The following is a 22,625-nucleotide window of genomic DNA, read 5'->3' as shown; positions in this document are numbered from 1 at the left end:
TGTTCTTTGATGTATGGTCTGTATGGAAAAGTAAACATGGTATTGTTTTTTTTATGGTATGTAATAGTATGTTTTTATTGATATAGTTTTTTTTGTTTAATTATGTGCATATATATGTCTGTGTATCTATCTACAGTATTGTGTAGTAGTAATGGGTTTTGGTCAGAGAGAAATGGTACAAAACCGCACAAGGGGTTGACGGTGATCGAACGCCGCATGGCTCAGAAGTAGGGCAGTGACTCACACTGGGACCGAGACTCTTCCCGTCACTATTGGTCTTTTACATTCACTTTATCCGTGAAGTGGAGGGTGAACATGGGAGAGCGTACTAAGACCGCCGCGGTAGGCAGGGGTGAGCAATTGACAAATGAGGCCTTACACAGATGCTAAAATCATGTTATGTCACAATTTCTTAGCTCCATTAACAAAAAGTATTGTATGCTAAATGTTGTGTAAGCGACGCAACCCGCAGGTACGGCACAAACACACACGCTGCCTCGGGCAACAATTGGCCAAGAGACACCTGAGCGCTAAGACAGAGAGAAAGTTATTGATGGGTTAACCCATGCGGGTAAGCAAACTTTTTCTTTACATAACTGCTAGACTGCAATAAAACACCAAATTTGTACTCATTCTACAATGCCCTAAAATGCCAAAATCCCTGAAAAATAGGAAAGGAATACGGTAACTGGTGTCAAGGAAATACTGTCAATTCAATTGGCATATCTCGAGTGTCTATCTCTGCATGTCGGGGAGGAGCTAAGATTAGCCCAGATTGTTCCGGAAAGTCTTCACTGCTTGCTGGCATGGGCGGATATACCGTGAGCAAAAATACTGCGATATCACAGTATTAAAATTCCATCTCTAAAAATGTTCTTCTTTTTTTTTAATATTTAGGTAAATAAATAAATAAAAAACACATTTCTCCACAGAGGTATTTTCAGATGTATTTTATTTTAAACAAAATGTAAAATATTTGGTACGACAAGAAATGTGCACCATTTGAAATTTAAATAAATAAATAATAAAAGGTTAACATTGTTTTGTTTGAATTTTTCTTAGCAAGTCACAGTGTCCAATCAATGGTGAGATATTTTTAGAACAGACCCATGGACTACTCATTGTCCTTGGGGCAAACTAGTACATGCTGGCACCCACACGTTTTGTTTTTTTAAAGACAATACAAAGACATCCGTGTAACTAACTGTATCTCTTTCATCTAACCTCCCTCTATCGCAAATATGAGATTTTCAACAAATAGTAGAGGAAAATGACCCCCCCAAAAATCTGCAAATATTCATGGCTGTTGGCTCTGTCCTCACAAATATTTCCAAAATTGTGAAGACTGAACAAACCATCAGTGTCCTATCAACATCCCAGAACGGATTCCAAGGAACTAAGGCAGCAATATTTCATCACTTTACCGATTCACTTGCTACACACAAGCTGCTATTTCTCATTGGTATGAGCTTCTAATGCTTAAAAAGGATTCAATGGATCTTTGAAGCTATATTTTTTCTGTCTTGTAAAACCCCTAACGCTTGCGCTATTGCCTTGCCAGCTAGTGGAAGGTCTTTATAATAATATACATTTGCCTCACATTGCTACGAGTTCTTTCCGACCGAGACACACTCCATTTGATTGTACTATATCATACAATAGAAAGGATGAACTGTTACCACCATGACAAAGCAGTTCTGCAGGTTCTACCGTCCCCGCCGCAACCCCATCCCCCCCCCCCCCCTCCCCCCTCCTGCCGCCAAACCAGCCCAGCTCCAGTTGCATGTCGCCCTTCACAATGACCGCCCTTTTCCGGTTTTGTCGCCCTCTCCCGCAAAAACTTCCAATTTGACTCTGAGGATCCTGTCAGGATGCCACCAGATTAACTGAGATAAGGGGTTGAGGTGGCCAACAGGTTGTACACACACACATACATACAGTACATAGTCATGCACAATATCACTGACCTGGATATGTCATAGGCTGATTTGCTTCTCCGGGCAATGAGGATTCTGACACCAGTCATCGCGTCACATTCAATTTACCACTTGCACGTTGCTGTTTCTGTACGCGTCAAATCTAATAATTACTCACTCTATTCAGTCTGTGATTACAAAGGTCTGCAATACAACTGACACGGGACACTTATGTATAATACTTTGCAGCGGCAGCTTATTTAAAAGATAGTGAAAGTGACTCCAGGGGTAATGATGAATCGGTGCAAAATTCAAACCAGGGGATAGACATACTTAAAGGTGGCAGCAAAGTGATTGACTACTGCTGTCCTGAAGTGAAAGTAATGATAAAAATATGACCTATTGTACCATCTACCATTGGCTTTTAGAATCTTTTAAGTCAAACATCAACAGTCACCCAAAATAACCATTCAACACGAGGCTAGGCTCATTTAGCACTGATGCTAGCATCCTAGAATTTAGGATACCATACTGAGCTACTATGACCAGCCATTTCTTTACAGCTATCTCTGGAATTAATTAGACAGTTACAAAATGATCATGTTATGTCTGCATTTGCACTATATCTATTTTCAACTCAACTTACCTGTTCAAAATTTAAATTACAACCTGCGCTCCATCTCCCTTGGAAGCAATTTACATCCCACAATTTACATCCCAAGAACATCTCTTGTGTGTGATTGTGTTGCCATTTGAAAAAGCCAGTGGATTTTGGACATGTGCACTTGGAGAACCCGTTGGAATTTTGGATTCAATTACCGGTAGCTTAATTTTAATTGCTTAACTTGCTAGCCAATCACATAAGGGGTTCCCCGAGTAGCAGATAAAATGGTCAACAAAGTACATTGAGAAAGAATTAAGTTAAAATATATTGTTTTCCTCTAATTTGAAGGTTTTTTGTTTTGTTTTGTTTTTTTACCAGAATTTCTATATGCAATATTGAAGGGAAAATGCTCCCCAAAACAGCCACTATCAAAGTCTCTGGAACAACATACTCCCTTTTTCAAAATTCTTGGTACGGTGTACTCAGGTTGACTCAGCATTTCAATAAACCCCCATTTTTAAAAAATTTTGTCACCTTAACTACTCCAAGTTTGCTTATTTAGCAGCACTATGAACCTGCAACACTAGCTAGCTTGCTATTAGTGAAGTTTGTTTGTGTGTTTATTTGTCAGCCCTGGAATGACACCTCATGATAAACTGGAAAAATTGCCTCACTTTTAAGTTCTACAACTATCCCTTAAAATGAATGCAAATCCACAAATTGGTTTGACAAGATAGAATAGAAATAATGAAGTGACCAAAGGAGGGCACCGGTTGGCCACAAGCTGAAGGGTTTGACAGTGGACAGCAAGATGACAGAAAGATTCCAGTGGTGGTCCAACATGCAGGAATGGACGAAATTTACGTTGTTGCCCCCTAAAAGATAATATGACACTTTCCCCCAACATGACACAATGATCCCAGCATGTAGGTGCGACCTGCGGCCTATTCTGAGCGCGCATAATCAGCTTACCAGGTTGAACACGGTCTCCACGACGTCTCGGTTGGAAACTTCCCCAACTTCCATGAGACCGGCCAGCACGGCGAATTTCATCCGGATACCTCGGATGGGCACAGCGGGATTGAGCGGCAAGGCGCCCGGCGTGGCGGGTCCGGAGGTCTCCTCGCTCGCCATTGCTCAAGGTGGGAACGGGAGCGCAGGTGGCGTCCACAGGTAAAGCCACCTGTTCGCCTCCAATGGCGGCGGTGGTGGTAAGTCAAAGAGGAGAAATGGAGGAAAGGGAGCGGAAGGCTCTCTTTAATGTCCCTCCGGGTTAGTTGGTGGCAGTCTACAGGCACATAAGCAAGAGTACGTCCCTCGCCATTCACGAATGATAAAGTCAAATAAAGTACAAAGAGTGTCGTTCCGCTGTGGGAAATACCTCCGCGAACTACTCCTCTTCTTTTAGTCCGTAACTTGATAGCCCACTGGCGGATTAATACCGTCCAAAGAAGAAACTGGGCAAGTAGGTAAGGTGGAAGGGTCCGAGGTCGCAGGTACAAGCAAGGCTAGCCTTTCCCCAACGGTCGCTTCCTCGAAAAGAGTCCCCAAAAAGAGCCACTTCACAACCGGCGGAAGTTGCTATTGTCATAGAGTCCGCACACTTGACAGGTAGCGGCGCCAAACTCTCAAAGCTCGCACACGCCGACTGAACCACCACATACGGAGGGGTCGTAAGAGAAGGGGCGGGGAGGGGGGGCAGGGGGTCTGATCAACACGTCGAGCCGGGAAAGTGCACTCAAGCCCCGGCAGAAGAGAGTGGAGCGATCGCCCAGCCGCTCGCTGCGTCCGCCTTTCGTTTCCTGATTTGCTCCCCGGTAGCTTTCAGATCGTCACCGCCATGACAGTGGAAGCCCTCGAGTGAGGAAGTGTGCGCATGCGCGCTGGAGAGAAGTCAGTAGGACGGGCTGGTTACGCGAGAGGCGCGGGCGAGGCAGGTGCGTGCGCCGGCTCAGGTGGACCGTGGAAGGACGCAAAAGTCGCTCTTTTGTCACCAAATTATGGTCAACTCCATACACGAGCAAGAGGTTTGAGTTACTTCACATGGGAAGAGAAATAATGAGATCGTGAATTGGCAATTTGGCATATGCAACAACAGTAATCTAATCCCTCATTCATGGCGAGGTTTACGTCCCAAACCACCGCTGCAATAACTAAAATCCGCGATATAGAAATATTTTATAGCATACACACTAGGCATATGTAATTTATGGCACTTGAAAAAATAGTTAAAATTATATAAAATTGAAGCGTTAGTTGCAGTGACTTCTCCTGGTAAAAAATAAAAATAAAAAATAAAAATAAAAATAAAAATAAAATTAAATTAAAAAATGTAAGTCTTAGTTGGAGTGACCTCTCCTGATAAAAAAAAAAAAAAAGGCTGCAGTGGATTTACTGTTTGAAATGTCTGATACGCATGCACACCTATGTTTACATCAAGGTTTATAAAAGTGTGTATGTTGATGAGAGAATGCTGGGAGGAAACGTCATAGTGTGGGTGTGCTTATGTAACTATGCAAGATGGGGAACAAAAAGATTTTTATTGAGGTACATTATGGTCTGCATTTTTTTTTTCCAAACAGATGAGGGTAGACATTTTGATGGTTCAGACAGTACACAAGTTGATCTGCTCCTTAGCGGTGGCTCAGTCACACCGCTGCACCTGTAAGCACCCGTGGTGGCTATTGCGAGGGAATCACCTGACTCGAGTGAATCACCCGTCTGGACCGTGAAACGGGTGATTCATTAAACTGTTTGTCCTACGTATGTCAAGTGAATTGAAGCAAGCTTTGGAAAAAAGTGTTTCTCCGCAATTGGAGTTTGAAGCACGGTAGTGTTGAATTGCCATTAGTACAAAACACTGTGTTTACAGCAATAAGTTGCGCGTGGGCACATAGTAGACTATGTTGACTCATCACCTGGCACCACCAGACCAGTTGGAGGGCGAATAAATAAATCCTCATGAGCTTGCACACTTGTTTTGTTTCCGCGCTGTTGACCTTTGTGCTGACACCACTTAGCAGGGTTGTCACACTCAATTGCACAGGGGACCAAAACTCAAAGCACGCTTTAGGCTGCGGGCCAAACAGGATAAAACATTTTTGAGCAGACTAAACAAGACGAAACATTTTTGGAAATCAATGTGAATCGAAACAGGCAAGGTACAATATTATTCCAAAATAAATCAATTTAAACTTAAAATAATTTCAAATGTGTTGCTGTTTAGAAAAATATATTTCAAAATTATGCAAATCCCAAACATGAGCTACTAAAAAAATGTACAGCATAGGCTGTTGTTAGATAATGCATTAGTACGAGTGCCCATGCATGCCAAACCACCGGGCCGCACACCAGTACCGGTGGATGCATAGATATGTTGTAGGTCGATACGACACATCCCTTTGAGATGTGTGCCTATGGAGACACTAAGCTATTGGGGGCAAATGTTCAGTGCATTTAAGTTTGTTGTAGGCATAAAGACCAGAATAACAAACCTGTGCTGCATACAGTTGCACACAATGCTGTGCAATCACAACAAGGAAATAATGAATCATTTTGGCTCTTTTTTTTCATTGTACAATCTCATTGATAGCTTTTAGTCTATGAGAGCTTCAGTAACTGCAGTACTTGGCTACTAACAAGACAGTAATGAGAGCGAGAAGCTTGACAAGCAAACTACTACTTACTCAGGGACATACTATATAGTATATATTAGAGGTTTGATTATCAAATTAATAATTAGTTTTGATAATTGATTAATTTAGTTTAAGTTTAGAGACCTTGTTTAATTTAAATGTGTCCAAATTCTTAGAATTTCAGCCTCTCAACAGTCAATATTCTCAGATTTGTGTAGTCTTTGTGAAAGCAGACTTATCTTTGTACTAAAACATCTGCTTTTACTTTGAAAATCATTGATCAACGTATTTGCCAAACAATTACCAAATCATAATACGTTTATGCTAGTGCATTTCCTGCACAGTTAATTTGAAATAATGTCTCGTTTAGAAATGTAAGAATATATTTCAGATTCATTGATTAATCGACAAAATAATCTATTATGAAAGATGTTTAATATGTAACTAAGTTTTTTTAAAGGATTTTTTTTAAATGTTAGGAATATGTCAGACTAAAAGATTACCTTGCATCTGGACCAGAATAGTAAATTGCAGGCTACTGGTTTTTTGTTTTGTTTTTTAACAAATTTAGATCAAATGTTCTGTATTAATAGTACATGCTTTGACGTTTAAAAAAAAGTAAACCTTATTTATCTTAGAGTGTACATGCATTATTTACCTTTGACGGAAAAATTGCCCCCACTAATATGGCCGTCACGTAAGCATGTAGCCGGGCCTGAACAGCGTGCTCGAGTAGGCATCGCGAGAAGACAAACCTCTCGATCTCGTTCTCTTTAACTCTCGCGAGATTTTCTCTTTTCCTCCTCTTTTACTCTTTGTAGCCAACATGGCAGTCGGCAAGAATAAGAGGCTGACCAAAGGCGGCAAAAAGGGTGCCAAAAAGAAGATGTAAGTACGAAATTCAAGTAGCGCAGTATCAAAGAACATCCACATGTCAGATTACCACAAAAGACATATTAAAACAAGAACGGATGAACGCGATATTTGGCGGATAACTCAGGCTTTGGCTACTGTCGTCGACGCTGGCCTGTGTTGGTCGACCTTCCGCGTGAGCCTTTCTTTTGTCATACCCGTGGATGCATTTGAATTAATTGTTGGTTAATAGTGTAATTAACTTGTGTTAATCGCCTAGCTAGCTAGAATTTGGTTTCATCGTTCAGAAGGGTTTGACAACCTTATCCCGTTTCCTGGAGCTAACACATGTTAGCACGGAGTTACTGGCGTCACGTTTACGAGTTGACTTCTCGAAAAAATGCGGTGCTATTTCTGCAATTTTTTGGGAGGGTGAGCGTTAATGAGATGAAGTTGAACTGATATGCTGTGGAATTCAGTGAAATAATGGCATGGTTTATATTTGTTAATTGATGTGAAAGGAAGTAAATGTGAAATGCCTCCATTAGCTGTGTGGAAGTTGTGAACATGTAACAAATTTGACAATAAAAGTAATGTTATAACTTGCGGCATAGAAGAACAATTGGCACAATTATTTGGTGAAAAGGTCACACGGATGAGAAAGGAGTTGAACATGTTTAAATGTACGCAGTGGTTATTTTGCCGTGACCTGCTCTGATTGGTCAATCGCCCGAGGTAGGAAATCTTGGCCTGCCGTAAATTGGCTATTTTACCGTGATTGTTTATTAAAAAAAATTATCTTTAGCAAGAGAGTTGCCGGTCATGGCAAAATAACCACTGGCTAAAGTTATTTATGTTGACAAAGAGGCACGCTAATTAGCTGTCCCCTGTTTGGGATTGTGAGCGTCCACCTGTTGGGGTTTGTCTATATAGGACTGGCTCGTTTTTACGAAACATCTCTCAAAGGCCAAAAAGATAAGGTATAATAACAGTTACACCCTTATTGCAAAATTATTTGTAATTATTCTTGCAAAGGAAACAATATTTTCTCATTTGAAAATCCACAAAATCTTCTTGACATACAGCAAGTGGACAGGAAATGTTGCTTTGTAAAGTGACTTCCAACTGCTTCAAATCTAGAGCTGTTGCAATTTCGATAACTCAAATGCAGTGTTGATCTTATAACAGTTATGTTAGCAGCTTTAAAGTTGGAGTTGGCCCAAAATGATGCTGAGGTTGCTGCCTTAAAACTTGATATGCAGCAAAAACCCCAGAAAATGTAACTGTCATTTCTTCCAGTGTGGACCCTTTCTCCAAAAAGGACTGGTATGATGTCAAGGCGCCGGCCATGTTCATCATCCGCAATCTTGGCAAGACCTTGGTCACCAGGACTCAGGGAACCAGTAAGTCTGTTTTTTAATATTATAGTTTTGTTGCCAAGTATTGCATTCAATGGGCTGGGCTTGGATTAAGTATATGAATAAACCAGCCTTTTGTTTGTCTAATGCGCAACCATGGCTTATGCTGGAAGATGACTACACAAATGTCATGAGCAGCCTACTAGAACAGCTGAACTTTAGTTGGAGTTAATCGGATGCACTTTAACTGGTGGTGGGTGTGTTCAGACCCCCATCTAGCATGAGTTTGTATGTGATTGGTTAATTCTGAATAAAGCCACCTCAGTGAAGAGGGTGTGCAAACTTTTGTAAACACATCTGTTAATTTACCACCCACTTAAATTATTTTATTTTTTTTAAACAAAGTATAAAGCTTGCAGGTCACATTGTCTTGTATGGCTAAATGATAATTTCCTGACTTTCCACTGTGGCGTATTCACTCGTTGCCGCCAAAATGGCCTCAGACCTTCTTGTACCGGCTTTACCACGTCATGTACACCCTCCTCCCAGGAATCGCCTCAGACGGTCTGAAGGGACGCGTGTTTGAGGTGAGCCTCGCCGACCTGCAGAACGACGAGGTGGCCTTCCGCAAGTTCAAGCTGATCACAGAGGACGTGCAGGGCAAAAACTGCCTCACCAACTTCCACGGCATGGACCTGACCCGTGACAAGATGTGCTCCATGGTCAAGAAGTGGCAGGTATGTGTCATTTTTGGATGAGACTTATTTATTATAAGACACCACATTTAAAGTGCCACGTGTCCACTCAAACAAAATGACAGCAGAAATACCATCACCAGGCACTCAACATGCTGACTGGCTAATTGTTGCTAATTGTAATTGCTAACATGAGCTCGTAAAGGTCGTAATTTGCCGACTCCCACGTCACTCGCCAGGCCACAAATTTTAAAGCCACACAAACTCATGACAGCGTGGAATTTAAAGACCTGACTAATTGCACGTTATGGTTTGATGCTAAAAAATCACTTTTTTTTCCAGTTAGTTGATTGTATTATCTGTAGGAAAATCATCTCTTAAAAACATTCGATTGCTACACGACTATTAGAGTCCCTAAACCTGAGACGGTTCTCGCTGTTCCCTTAGACCATGATCGAGGCCCACGTGGACGTGAAGACAACCGATGGCTATCTGCTGCGTCTTTTCTGCGTGGGCTTCACCAAGAAGCGCACCAACCAGATCCGCAAGACTTCGTATGCGCAGCACCAGCAGGTGCGCCAGATCCGCAAGAAGATGGTGGAGATCATGACCCGCGAGGTGCAGACCAACGACCTGAAGGAGGTCGTTAACAAGCTGTGAGTGGTGCGCGGTTGAGGTCTTGGCGTTCTTGTACTCCTTCCTAATTCAACTGTCGGCCTTTTTGGCGTGTTTTTTTCTTTCAGGATCCCTGACAGTGTTGGCAAAGACATCGAGAAGGCCTGCCAGTCCATCTACCCCCTGCACGACGTCTACGTCCGCAAGGTCAAAATGTTGAAGAAGCCCAAGTTTGAGTGTAAGCTGGAATTTATCAAATATGAAACCAAATTCCCCACCCCCAATACATCTCCTTAAGTGTCTTGTTTGTAGTTTCTCAATTGAATTTAGTGACATTTTGTTAAATTGCCTTGCTGATTTCCTCTGGCAGTGGGCAAACTGATGGAGCTCCACGGCGAGGGAGGTTCCAGCGGCGCCGCCAAAGCTACTGGAGACGACACCGGAGCCAAGGTGGAGAGGGCCGACGGTTACGAGCCCCCCATCCAGGAGACAGTTTAAAATAAACATCCTGACAGATTTAATAATAAAAAAATGTAAATGACCAACATTGGACTACTTTTTTTGTTGTCTGTGCAGTTCAAAAAGTAGCAAAGCACGTTTTTATTTCTTTAAAAAAAAAAAAAAAAAAAATCGGACATACTGGCTTTTTCTTGCCAAAAAGTATTGACTACTAAAATTTTATTACATAATTAGTAATCATCAATCATGAATGTCATGCAGCAAAAACTATTCGATGTCAAATACTGCATTTTACAACAAGTACGATAGTTTGTCAGTACATCAGAGCACTTGAATGTAGTTTTTAGGCACTAGGGCCCGTTTGCCCCTCAAGTCACCCAGGAACCATTCGTCGTCCATGGACTCCAAGTCAGTGATGACGTCCCCAACCTGCAACGGAACCAATTGGACCATGTCAGGATGATGTGGATGCTTCAAAGTACAATTTTAAAAAGATACTGGACCTGCAAAGAGAGCTCCTCATCACAGTCTGAAGTGAAGTCGTACATGGCTCTTCCCTTCATTCCACCACCTTCCAGCAACTTTTGACCTACTCATAAAAAAAAAAAATGTTTTAAAATCATGAAATCCACACAAGTAGGCTACAATTATATCTGAAATCGAGAAAAACATTGTTAAAAAAGAAAGGGGGAAAAAAATAGCATTTAATCATTTTTTTCATAGTCATACATCTCTAACATGTTTATATTTTTGGTAAAAATATTAAGCTAAGCAATTAGTTTGTCAATTTCTACAGTTCTCTTGAAAGTTTTTTTTTTTTTTTTTTTTTTTTTAAACATATTGCTTAAGTATTATTAACCCATGTATCTCCAAATTTAGTTTATATTGAGCTAAAAAAAAAAATTTTTTTTTTTATGTATATAAATACTTTTTTGTCCCCTAAAGAAGAGAGTCACATGGACGTCATACCGGTGCGACTATCCACAAAAGCCTTTGGAAAGATTCCTTCTTTGCCGTTGAGTCTTCCGCAGCTCCACTCGTCGTCGATGTGCCTGGTGATGAGGATGCGGTCGCCACGCTTGAAGGACAGCTCGTCCGCCGCCTTGCCGTCAAAGTCGTGTCGAGCCAGCGCCCACTCCACCGAGGACTGAGGGAGGTGCGGCAACATGACACAGTTTTACACCCGTCTATAATATGAATCCACTCCAGCCTCCCACAAAAAAACATGTTTATTTAGTAATGAAAAATAACTATATTGTACTTTATAAAAGGTAATAATAGCGTCCTTAATGTAAAGAAACTTTTCAACATTTGTGCATCCAGAGTTAATTATGCTGCAATCTATTCCAGTGTGTTGCTCCTTCTGGTGTACCTGCTTTGGCCACCAGGAGGCAGTAGTGTATAATACAATCATGCAGATATAAACAAAGAATAGACTTCTGCTACTACTTTGTAAGTTGCTCTAATAATAATTGTCATTTTTCAGAGAAGATAAAGAATGTATGCCAGTGAGTATCGTACAAGTTATTTGTGTACATGCATTTGTGTTAAAAAATCCCTCAATGCTAGTCATAAGCATGTGAGATTTTCCATTATAAGCTTGTGGGTCATTCTAGCTTCATTCAGGCAACATGGCTTGGTTGATTTAAATATACAAAATGCAATTTACTTTTATTAATGCTTAAGTAAACATTAACTGGCAGAGCTTGAAGCCTTGTTTTGATAAATTGTTCACTATTTGCCAAGATGCTAAAGTGAGATGCGTGTACTGCTGACATGCAGCACTTCTATCTCAAGTTTGCACTCGCATGTCAAGACAAAAAAAAAAAAAAAACTACTTCAAAAAACCTGTAAATTGGGCCACTTGTACAAGACACTAGTGTAAAAATAAATGTTTCCTACCTGAGCAAGTTTGACCGCTTCTGGCTGATTATTGGCCATGCCTATGGAAAAAAAAAATGAAACAGAATTCAAAGTCACATAACAGCGAAGCTGTGAATGACTAAACAATAATTGATTTGAAATATGGGATCCCTAAAAATAAAAAAAATGTATAAAAAAAAAAACAAAACACAAAAATAGATTGTGGAGCTCAATGGCTTAACAACTGTTTCAAAAAGTTGAAAATCTTTTTCACACTTTTTTCGATACAAACGTAGTGAAATCTTGGTTCTGTATTGAATATAAACTCCAAATCTTAAAGAAAGGTCAAACAGTGACACACTGTGTATTTATTTCGTGGTGCATTACTTCTTACCCGGCAACGCGACCCTGTTGGCATTAATCCGACTCGACTGCCCAGTGGGCGGTGGCGGCAGATCTTCGACCACTTCCACAAAACTGAGAGGGAAATTTCCAGAAGCGGCGCCCAGCTGCCCGTGGGCCCACTCGTCGCTCACGTAGGCCTGCAGCCGGATCACGTCGCCCTCCGCGAACGATAACTCCTCGCCGCCCTCGCCCTCAAAATCATAGCGGGCCACGCATCTGGGACCACTTCACGAAAATCAGACATTTGAAACTTTGTGGCCAGCTTAGATTTACTAGCATTTGGAACAGCTTTGCATTGACGGAGTATACACGGCATGCAACAAGCTAAAGTTACTGTATAAAAAAAATATAGATCAAAAATGGATGTGAGGGTGTTCAAACATTTCATTGCAAAAAAGAAAACTTACGTGACTTTAGCAGAAAGTGGCTTTGGTTTCTTCTCAGGAACAACTTTTGGTGGTGCGTCCGACTTATTGGAGAATGAGCACAACGATAACGCATTTGTATGACAAAAATGACAGTATAAGATGAGTACTATCACTTACCAGCACTTTAACAAAGCTAACTGGGAAGTAACCAGTGGATCCTCTGCAAGTGCCTCTGTACCATTCACTATCCACGCGCTCCACCATCTTGATGATGTCGCCGGCGTTCAAGCCCAGCTCTCCAGGACCCTCTGACGTAACAAAAACAATACTTTCTATGAAATTATGCATTCAAATAACATTTACCCACGTTTTTAATAAAGCACAGGCCTCCTTATGTCTGAGTCGTTAACGAGCAATCTGCTAAGCCAGGTTTCAAAACTCCTTTGTAGTATTTAACCCCCCAAAAATATATACGTGTCAGCTAACTATTTTAATGCAATATCCCCCCCCCCCCAAAAAAAAGCTACTGCTAAAAAGAAGAAAGAAAAAAAAGAGAGAGATACATGGTTACAGAAGTATTTTTCCTAACAGAAATGTTCATAATTTTTTTCAAATTATTTGATATATATGGTTAAAAGCAACATTTTTGTCTCCAAAGGACAATAAAATATTTTGCATGTTCCAGCTAAAAAGAAAAAATATATATAAACACGATATATGATCTGATGCAATTTTTTTCGGCTAATTATTTTAATTTTTTTTAAATTGTAAAATAAAAAAAAGAAAAGAAAATAGCATAATACGGTTTATTTTGATTCTTTCAATTTTTTTCTTTGTGTTTCGGTTACATGATTCAATTCAACATTATTTTTTTCTGAAAAACATCCAAAAACCAAATTTATTGCTGTTTTGTCTTAAAATTGTTTTTTTAGTATTTTTTTTTCCTGAATTTGAAATATATTGTGAAATTGGGTTTAAAAAAAACAAAAACTGAAAAAGAAATGATGCAAATACGATAAATACAAAAATAAAAATGGAATGCGTAACTTCTTTTCAGCTGTTCGGCTTCCCGCAGGTGTTTTTTTTTTTTTCAACTAGTACCCATGCTAAGGGATACTAAGCCAACTGTATCTAAGGGTTTAGTTACAAAACGGCTTCCTCGATGCTCAATTATCTAAGGCAGCAAATAACGTGCTACTATGTTATCAGACGATGAAATTGTTACCTGGAGTGAAGTCATGTAAGGCTTGAACGTTTAGTCCTTTTTCTTGCTTGCCAGCGGGACCTGCAACCTGCACAAACACCACCAAAGATCTTAGCATGAGCATAAACCTCAGTGACACAGACTCCACTGACATTTTACCACATATTATGCAAAAAGCTCAGCTCACCTGAACTGACGGTTCTTCTGTGTGGCTCTCGTTAAAGTCTGGGGCGGCGGTTCCGCGTGGAAGCTAGTGGAAGGATACACGCACAAAGATGTGGGTTATTGTAAACACAGTTACAGGAAAACGGACATGCTTTGGGGGTTTTCCTCACGGAGTATTTGTCATAGAGACGATGGCCCTGGACAGGTCTGGGAGGCAGGAGGAACCCTTTGGCGGGCTTGGCAGACTGCAACTTGGGTGGCGGCGGTCGTCCCGGACCAGGTTTGCCTGGAGGAGGTGGGCGTGGCGGGAGCGGTTTTCTTATGCTTTCTCGCCTAAAGTATAACAAAAAGATGTCACTAACTCATTCAATGCCAGTCCAGGAAAAAAATGAATCTTTGACGTCTATAGCCGTCTATGGCAGTGAATGTCTTAATTGCTAAATGTAATTATTTATTTTTTTTTATGAAATTTTTGCTTTTACTCACTGATTTGGCAGTGATGGAACCCGCTTGTCTCTTAATAAGCCCTGCAGAGAAACATGAAAGGTTTTTGAAAACACAAGTTCAGAAGCTCCCATTAAATCCTTACCTGTGTTGGGACGCTGGGTAAGGACTTTTGCTTGGGGACGGCTGTCGTGTCGAGGGAGCCGACTGGATTCCGAGCGGGAAGTGGAGGAGGATTGCCCTGCAGATTCTCAGTGGCTGATTGGAGATACCAGCTGTTATGTTCCATAGCGCTTTGTTAGCATGCGTCGTATTTTAGCTAGGTGGTGCTCACCGACTTGGCTGGGGACTCTGATAGTGGTGGGCCTTCTTGTTATAGTTGGTCTCGCCTTGACAGGAGGGGGAGCTGAGATAATATATAAATCAATAAAGACTTGTTTTAATCACTACTGCTAAGCAGTTAGCATCTTTATCCAGTTTTGATAGCACTGTCCCTGCTTGTTGTGCTAAACTTAGGATTAAAACTATGGGGAATATTTTTGTTGGATTCATGTTGGTTTGTTTGCGTAATACAATGCTTTTATATATAGTTTTGGTTGGTAGGTAATGCTGGTTGTAATGCTATACTAAATTAGCTACTTTCATAACTCAAGCTTCGAGGCTCGATTGAATTATTTTGTGATCCTTTTTCTCAGAGTGCAGTTGAATTGGATTAATTCAGTAAAATGTCATAAAGGTTGTGCTTAACTTTATTAGAATCATTTAACACTGGCAGAAAGACAAAACTCATAACAAGTGTTTGATCCATGCATGTCCAAAGACTTTTATGCTAATTTGGACGTTTCCAGTGTTACAATCAACTGATGATACACTCTAAGGTCCGTGGCCACTTTCATCTGAGATCATCCCAGAAGTCTCGCAATGCTCCGAAACTTTGGACTTTTTGAACTTTTCAATCTTTAAGTGTTGTCTTTGTCACACAATGTCAAAACTTGGAACAGTTAGGCAAGTTTGGAAACTATTAAATTTATGTCACTGCATTATAGGTTCACCCTGAAATTTCACCCAAAAGCCAAATATCCCAAACTTTTAACCTAACAAACAAAAATTCCCCAAATTTGTAACTTCACCCAATTCAAAATCAAATTCGACTTACTTGCTGGAGTTTCATCGTATTCGTCATCTCTGAGAACAGCGGTAGAGTTGTGGTTGTTGATGTTGAGGTTGGGCTTCAGTGGTTCCTTGGGCGGTTTCACCGGCGGTCTTGGCGGCAAAGGTGGTTCCTCGCCATGGATGCTGTAGGCCCTGGTTAACACCGCCGGACGCGAGCGGTGTGGGGGTCCGCCCTTTGTGAGCAAGCTCTCCAATTCCTCTCGCATGGGCTTCCCGGCGAGTTTCTCGGGCGGCTGAGGTTTGAAAACCGGTGTCTGATCTTGGCTTGACACATTTTGACTGTCCTGGACCGACAGCGATCTGGCAGCCACTGGAGGTTTAGCGGACACCGGTGGCGGCTTCACGGGCTTTCTGGGAAGAGGTTGCGGTCTGATCGCTTCGGACGCACGTTCGTGCTCAGGAGCGAGCTGGCTCTCGAAGGCCTGGATCCGGGCCTGGATGTTTCGCTGACTGTTCATCTCGCCATGAACTTGTTCCTCCTGATTTGCTTGGTCTCCGTTCGGACTAAAGACCTCCAGCAGCTCCTTCAGATACTCATTCGAGGAAATGTCTGCTGCATCTGTGGGGACCTCATCATCTTCAAGTTTAACCAATGTTTGAACGTTATCTTCGGTCTGTTTTCTGGATTTTATGCGAGGAAGTGGGACAGGTCTGGGTTGTAAGGCAGAAACAGAAGAAGTCGTCGCGCTAAGGGTTGCGTCAGGTTGCGGTGGCGTCTCCCAGTGGACGGTGACCGATCTGGTGCACCTATCTCCTGAGTCCCGTCTTTCTGACGTGCGTGGACCACTTTCAGAAGAACGTTCGGGTCTGGGTAAGGATGATCTTGGTGGTTTTTGCGGCTTTTTACCTAACGAAGAATCACACTCAGAAAGGAACGAGATAAAGACATTTTCCAATAGTTTTACCGGCTGATTTTTCCCTGACGGGGTCGGTCTGCGTGGAGCAGGTAGTGGTGGTGGGAGAACAACGTCGGGGGGCCGCAGTGGGCCGAACAATGTGCTCCTCTCGGCTCTTTTCTTGAATCACCTGGTCATAGGACGGTGGGGGCTGAGTTGTGGAGAATAGAAACTTTAGCAAGACGGTTTCTAAACTTCGTGTTATTTTTGAATACCATGGAATCAACAGTGCCGAAGTCGCACTACTTTCACGTGACTAGAGTATAACATACATTTGTTGTTCTTTTTTTATGCAAGAGCATACAGAAGGCTTTGATGCAGCATCTGACATGATGAGGCGGCTTAACGCAATGGGAGTTATTACAAAAAAATGGCCAGCAGGGGGCAGGGGAATATAAGATATCAGCCAGGGCCATGTTGCAACAAGCTCTTTTTGACAAGGTTTTCACCAGGAATTTAATTATTGATTGAAACTTAGCTATGCGCTAATGCTTATTGCTGCAAAACGGAAACAGATACAAATATACTTTTTTTTTTCCTGATGAAAGAAGAGACTCTTATAGTTATTTCTGTAGTATCCATTATTTTTATACCAAAAGAACACAATATTCTGTGGGCCTTGCAAAATCAGTCAAAATCCAGCAGAACAGCCAGGAGCGAAGGAGCTTGCTTGTGAAAATGGCTGTGAGTGAATGAGTTAAAGTCTTAAAATATGTATTTTATTATTTAGCCTTTAAAAATGACACAAAAGCCTTAGAGCCACCATTTTAAAGGAGCCACAAAAAATGTCTCTAACTTTTCTATTTTATATATTATGTAATAGTAAAGTATTGTTTTCCAAAATGAATTCCTTCGTCTTAAAACAAGTGACAAGTAATCCTAATTTTCCATGTTAAAATCTTAGAAAATCCACATTTTGTCTTTATTTTTTGACTAATGTGTACTTAGTTTTGCTAGTTACATTAACAAAAATAAGATCTAAAAAGATTGATGAAATATTATGCCTCTAAAGTGAACCGGTTCTTAACTCACACAATTTGGAATTCAACCAAAATTTGGCGTGTTCCACAGAGGAAGTTTATAAAGAACCAAGCTGGACCAAACCTGGATGCTTGCGGACCAGCTGGATTGAGTGGAGGAAGGAAAGACCACAGGCGATGCTGAGAACCAGTTGTTGTCATCTAGAGGTTCCGCGCAAATGACAGTGATCTCCGGTCGCCTACAAAAACACAACACACCATTCCGATGCCAAAATGCACAAAGCATAAGTGAGGGGGAAAAAAATATCAACTATATGGGAAATAGCTCATGCATTTGTCAAATAGAGGAATTTGAAGACTTTTTAATTAAATACCTCGGGTCTTTTGTGTTGTCACTCAAAGAATTTGCCCTTGCTGTGAATCATAAGAAAAATTATCATTTACAATTTATATTTATAATTTATAATTCAAGTTTGCATTAACTTACTTTGCTTAACAGCACCTTGTATGGAAGAGGAAGGCCCTGTGCTGATGATGAAGAAATAAATATGATCAATTTAATAACAGTACATCTAAATAATCACATCCAAAAAGACGGCTTGATAAAAGATCCTGCTTTTAAGAAAGTAAAATAAGATCAAATAAAATATTGCAAGAACGGAGTTAAAATGTTCTTAAAAATAAGATCGATACATAGCAACTGTAGTCATAAAGCAGCACACAAACAAACCCCGAACCAATGAAAAAGCATTAAAAAGAAAAAGAAAAAAATCTTTCTTGGTGGAGGTAAATATATGACCAGGATAGGCCTCATGTCATCACAACTTACTTGCAGTGCAATAGATTTGCTTTGCCTCCGTCAAGATGATCTGTGAAGATGAACAGAGAAGCCATTTTCAGTCATGCTGAGTTGCTGGGAAGGAATCTCGTCTCTATTTCAAGTAATTGCTCTGTCTGTAAAGACGTCACTACTTGTAATCCTGTGACAAGCTGGCTACAATCAAACATCAGCAATGCAATTGAACGCGAAAGGCTGAATGCGAGACATTCAAAGTATTCACTCGAATGATAACGTGTTTAGCTTAGTAACCTATTTTTTATGAATGCTCAAATTACAAGCCCTGGATTTCACCCAAAATAGCTGCTTTAAACAAAATGGCTGCCTTCCTGTTCAGTTTCATGTCGTTGATCATTCTTCGTCATCCTGTTATGATTGGAATACCCTCCCAATTTCTCGTCATCTGTGAAAATAGTGATGGAGCCTATGTCCGTCCATCCATCCGTCCGTCCGTCCATCCATCCGTCCGTCCATCCATCCGTCCATCCATCCATCCATCCATCCATCCATCCATCCATCCATCCATCCATCCATCCGGTGGGATCAAATCAAATGTGGCCAATGTGACAACCATGGTTTTTTTTTTTTTTTTGATTTCATTTTGTCATTAGGTTTTTTTTTTGTTGTTGTTGTTGTTTTTTTTTGGGGGGGGGGGGGGGGTGACATATTAATGGCATTTCAATTCATTTAAACTAGAAAAAGATGATTCAAGTGTCTTATAAGTGCTCAATGAATGAATTAAACTCTTATCACAAGGCTTTAGTGTCATGCCAGCAGTATAGAGGGAAAAAAAAACAACCTCTTCGAGCAAGTTACTCATCAAAAAGTGCCTAATTACCAACTACGAAATTAATAGAAAAAATACAAATGTCAAAATAAAAGCACTCATTCGTGTGACATTTTAGTCAAACGAATACACTGTTGAAATCAACATAAAAAGCACCTGTCACGTCTGTAACTTGTTTATCGCTTTTACTCACCTTCCTCAACGACACCAACGTCCTTTCGTTTTTAGCCTGACAGATTTGTTTTAAGCCACCGCCACTTCCTGGTTGATACTTGAAGAAAGCGCTTCTTCCACACGCACTTTGCACCTTACGGTGGGTTTACCTGCTAATGAGCTATATGGAGCATGTAAAGTCCACTATTAAGAGCGTGTTTCTAACTTAAGTCCTCTCCGGTGGACGACCTACGGCTGAATGTGTTAATGTCAGCCAGCGTGTGCGCGTGTGGCAAAAACAAAAACACAAAAGTCGCCATGCTGGACGTGGACCAGTCACATCAAGTGGAATGCGGTCAATCAGGAAGTCAACCCGTGCCACACGACTGTTTGCCGAAATGGAAAAAGATAAGGAAGTGTAACGTCAAATGGAAGTTTCATAATAACAACATTTCACTTGTAAGTCAAGGACAAGTATACAAAAAGAAACATCTTTTGAAGAATAACACCTGGCAAAAAATGAATGAAGAAAAATTATTATAATTAATATAATATACTGTATAAATTCAATAACAGAGATAAAACTGCATTAAAAATCCTGGAAATTTTGCAAGGGAAAACTAAAATAAAAATTTGCATCCTCCAAATTTGGAGTCTGAAAAACACACCTTGAAAATGTGACCAAATTTTGGCAGACTTACACCTGCAAAAATGTTTTTCTCAAAATTTGATTTGTATTTTGGAAAATAATTTGTCCAAATATAGGGGGGAAATGTCATTTTGTCACTGAACAAAAAATGAATAAATACTTTTAAAAAATATATACAATATATAAAAGAAGAATTACACGTGGCAAAAAAAAAACAAAAAAAACGAAAAGTGAAATAATTTCATCGGTTAAAAAAGCGCACCTGGGAGAAAAAAAAAAAAAAAAAAAGACTTATTAAAAAAATAATAAATATATATATATATATATATATATATATATATATATATATATATATATATATATATATATATATATATATATATATATATATATATATATATATATATATATATATATATATATATATATATATGGGGCGGCACGGTAGTCGAGTGGTTAGCACGTCTGCTTCCCAGTTCTGAGGTCTTCGGTTCGAGTCCAGGCTCGGACCTTACTGGGTGGAGTTTGCATGTTCTCCCCGTGCCCGCGTGGGTCTTCTCCGGGTACTCCGGTCTCCTCCCACATTCCAAAGACATGCATGGCAGGTTAATTGGGCGCTCCGAATTGTCCCTAGGTGTGCGTGTGAGTGTGGATGGTTGTTCGTCTCTGTGTGCCCTGCGATTGGTTGGCAACCAGTCCAGGGTGTCCCCTGCCTACTGCCCAGAGCCAGCTGAGATAGGCGCCAGCAGCCCCCGCGACCCTTGTGAGGAATAAGCGGTCAAGAAAATGGATGGATGGATATATATATATATATATATATATATATGAATTTAATAAAAACTACCTGGTAAACAAATCTTAGTCTCAAAGTCTTAATCTGAAAGTGCATGTATCCTTGTAAAAATTAATTAATTAATAAATGATACAATTCTCAGAGTTTTATAACAATAATGCAGTAAATCATTTAAATTTGAATAAAGTTTAGTGAAATGCAAAATCAATTTCAGAAATCTTCTCTGGATTATTAAAAAAAAATGAAAAGTAATGAATAAAATTTAAGTTTACATTCTGCACCCCTACCCAAAATAAATAAATAAATAAATAAATACGATCCAAACTTAACCAGATACTGTTTAGCTTTTTTTTGGCTCAAAAATAAAAAAAAATAAAAATTAAAAAATCAACTGGCTAATACAACAACCATTTCTCATGGTTAGACAGACTTGGGTCCATTTGCATTGTTTCTGTATCTTACGAAAAACAAAAGTGAACCAACCGTGTGTCATGATGTTTTTGTGTGAGTGGACACCAGCGTGGTCTGTGAAGCCGCTGAAGTCAGCGGAATACTTTTCCCCCTATCACAGCTGTATCTGTGCCACTCCAACACATGCCGACATTGTACACATGCTTTGGACCACAACAGGCGCACAGCAGCTGTACAACAAACCATCTGTTTGCCTCCTTATTAAACTCACAATATTAATCAGATTGATATACATACAGGAATACGTTGAGATACGAGTATATTTGTTCCATGACCACACTAAAAGCGTTTGTATCTCAAATCATCGTTCCCCACTGAAATGAATGTAAATGCAATTAATCCGTACCGGCTTCTTTTGAATAAGGAAAAATAGCACAAAATAGTATATATATATTTAAAATATAATTAAATACAATGTAATCAATTAAAGAGTTTGATCATCATGATTTAATTGCGCAATCCAATTTGTTGTGCTGCCCGCCAGCACTTTGTAATACAGACACAAACAACGAAGAATGAGAGTGCCTCTGTAAAAATACTTTAATTCAAGTTTCTTTTCTTTCTTGTAGAGGGTAAGAATAGTTTTGTTATCACTTGAACGTGTTGCACCATTTATGTTCAAAATCTTTCAAGGCTAACTGTTAGCATGTCAATGGCGGTATACATTTTTTGTTAGCATTAAGCTAAGTAGATTTTCCATAAGGCAAAGCCATATATTTTTTTAGATACACATAGTAAATATCTTTGTTTTATGTTTACTGTGACAGTGAACTTCAACTGATAAACTTTTTCTTTTTTTTTTTATGAATTCTTAATTATCATGACTTGAGTTCACGGGCACCATATCGGGCTAGCAACATCATGTATCTCAGGGCATCAATTGTGTGTCTGTACTATTACAGTCAATTTGAGTTATAACTATAATAATAAAAATTTGTCATGCAAACCTACCTGTTGTTTGGTTGATGAAATGGTGAATTTCAACGCACTCCTCTTCCCCATGCCTCATTTCAGCCATCATCAGTTAAAGCAATAAAGAACAATAAAGTCATAAAAAAAGGCGGTATTTGATGATAAGTTCTCCTGAGAGTGTGTATGTAATGATGCGTCCACGACGGTCAATGTGGTCCTGCCGACTGGAGCACTTTGAGTGGGTGGGACCCTGCAGGGGAATCAACATGGAGCCCACCCTCCACTAAAATGAGGGCTGACTACTGGATTAGAGATATATTTTTCGGTTCATTTTCAAATACCTACTGTAACTGTAATGCTACTGTATGCTACACATAATCATAACATACA

At 40.1% G+C, this 22,625-nt stretch overlaps 3 protein-coding genes across 12 annotated transcripts in view; 1 reads left to right on the top strand and 2 right to left on the bottom strand.

Moving 5' to 3' along the window:
- Nucleotides 1–4,424, bottom strand: part of lrba (LPS-responsive vesicle trafficking, beach and anchor containing) — a 200,085-nt gene extending 195,661 nt beyond the window's left edge. For 5 of the 9 annotated variants that reach the window (XM_077523683.1, XM_077523684.1, XM_077523688.1 and 2 more), the window contains exon 1: nucleotides 3,493–4,423. In XM_077523683.1, the coding sequence (XP_077379809.1) occupies nucleotides 3,493–3,654 (162 nt within the window). In that variant the 5' untranslated portion in view covers nucleotides 3,655–4,423. Of the gene's footprint in view, nucleotides 1–3,492 lie in introns of all 9 variants that reach the window. The other 4 variants (XM_077523687.1, XM_077523689.1, XM_077523691.1 and 1 more) reach the window with 2 other exon arrangements.
- Nucleotides 4,425–6,896: 2,472 nt separating this feature from the next.
- Nucleotides 6,897–10,220, top strand: rps3a (ribosomal protein S3A). Its single transcript, XM_077525272.1, has 6 exons — nucleotides 6,897–7,043; nucleotides 8,307–8,410; nucleotides 8,915–9,102; nucleotides 9,508–9,716; nucleotides 9,804–9,913; nucleotides 10,046–10,220. The coding sequence occupies exons 1-6, from the start codon at nucleotides 6,982–6,984 to the stop codon at nucleotides 10,171–10,173; spliced, it is 801 nt and encodes a 266-aa protein (XP_077381398.1). The 5' UTR covers nucleotides 6,897–6,981; the 3' UTR covers nucleotides 10,174–10,220.
- Nucleotides 10,221–10,287: 67 nt separating this feature from the next.
- On the bottom strand, nucleotides 10,288–22,451 carry sh3d19 (SH3 domain containing 19). Of its 2 annotated transcripts, none has more exons than XM_077525366.1 (20): nucleotides 22,275–22,451; nucleotides 18,462–18,501; nucleotides 18,120–18,160; nucleotides 18,007–18,046; nucleotides 17,757–17,871; nucleotides 16,662–16,803; nucleotides 15,740–16,603; nucleotides 14,918–14,989; nucleotides 14,729–14,841; nucleotides 14,626–14,666; nucleotides 14,310–14,472; nucleotides 14,162–14,224; nucleotides 13,996–14,062; nucleotides 12,948–13,078; nucleotides 12,810–12,871; nucleotides 12,392–12,627; nucleotides 12,037–12,077; nucleotides 11,104–11,281; nucleotides 10,638–10,723; nucleotides 10,288–10,563 (listed from the first exon to the last, which is right to left on the bottom strand). In XM_077525366.1, exons 1-20 carry the CDS (start codon nucleotides 22,342–22,344, stop codon nucleotides 10,456–10,458), a joined length of 2,673 nt encoding a protein of 890 aa, XP_077381492.1. In that variant the 5' UTR covers nucleotides 22,345–22,451; the 3' UTR covers nucleotides 10,288–10,455. The 2 variants fall into 2 exon arrangements, with proteins under 2 accessions (XP_077381492.1, XP_077381494.1); XM_077525368.1 differs by having other exon boundaries at nucleotides 16,662–16,782.
- Between the last annotated feature and the right edge of the window lie 174 nt (nucleotides 22,452–22,625).

The sequence above is a fragment of the Festucalex cinctus genome, chromosome 6 (assembly GCF_051991245.1).
Source record: "Festucalex cinctus isolate MCC-2025b chromosome 6, RoL_Fcin_1.0, whole genome shotgun sequence".
Classification (NCBI taxonomy): Eukaryota; Metazoa; Chordata; class Actinopteri; order Syngnathiformes; family Syngnathidae; genus Festucalex; species Festucalex cinctus.
This window is presented reverse-complemented; position numbering and strand designations above follow the sequence as displayed.

Bases quoted from the DNA above. Each gene is read 5' to 3' on its own strand.
- rps3a (XM_077525272.1), top strand. From the start codon at position 6,982: ATGGCAGTCGGCAAGAATAAGAGGCTGACCAAAGGCGGCAAAAAGGGT. The intron at 8,411-8,914 runs GTAAGTCTGTTT...CCCTCCTCCCAG, and splicing joins CACCAGGACTCAGGGAACCA to GAATCGCCTCAGACGGTCTG. The intron at 9,717-9,803 runs GTGAGTGGTGCG...TTTTTCTTTCAG, and splicing joins AAGGAGGTCGTTAACAAGCT to GATCCCTGACAGTGTTGGCA.
- sh3d19 (XM_077525366.1), bottom strand. From the start codon at position 22,344: ATGATGGCTGAAATGAGGCATGGGGAAGAGGAGTGCGTTGAAATTCAC. The intron at 14,473-14,625 runs GTGAGTAAAAGC...GTTATACTTTAG, and splicing joins GTTCCATCACTGCCAAATCA to GCGAGAAAGCATAAGAAAAC. The intron at 14,063-14,161 runs GTGAGCTGAGCT...GTGTTTGTGCAG, and splicing joins CAGAAGAACCGTCAGTTCAG to GTTGCAGGTCCCGCTGGCAA.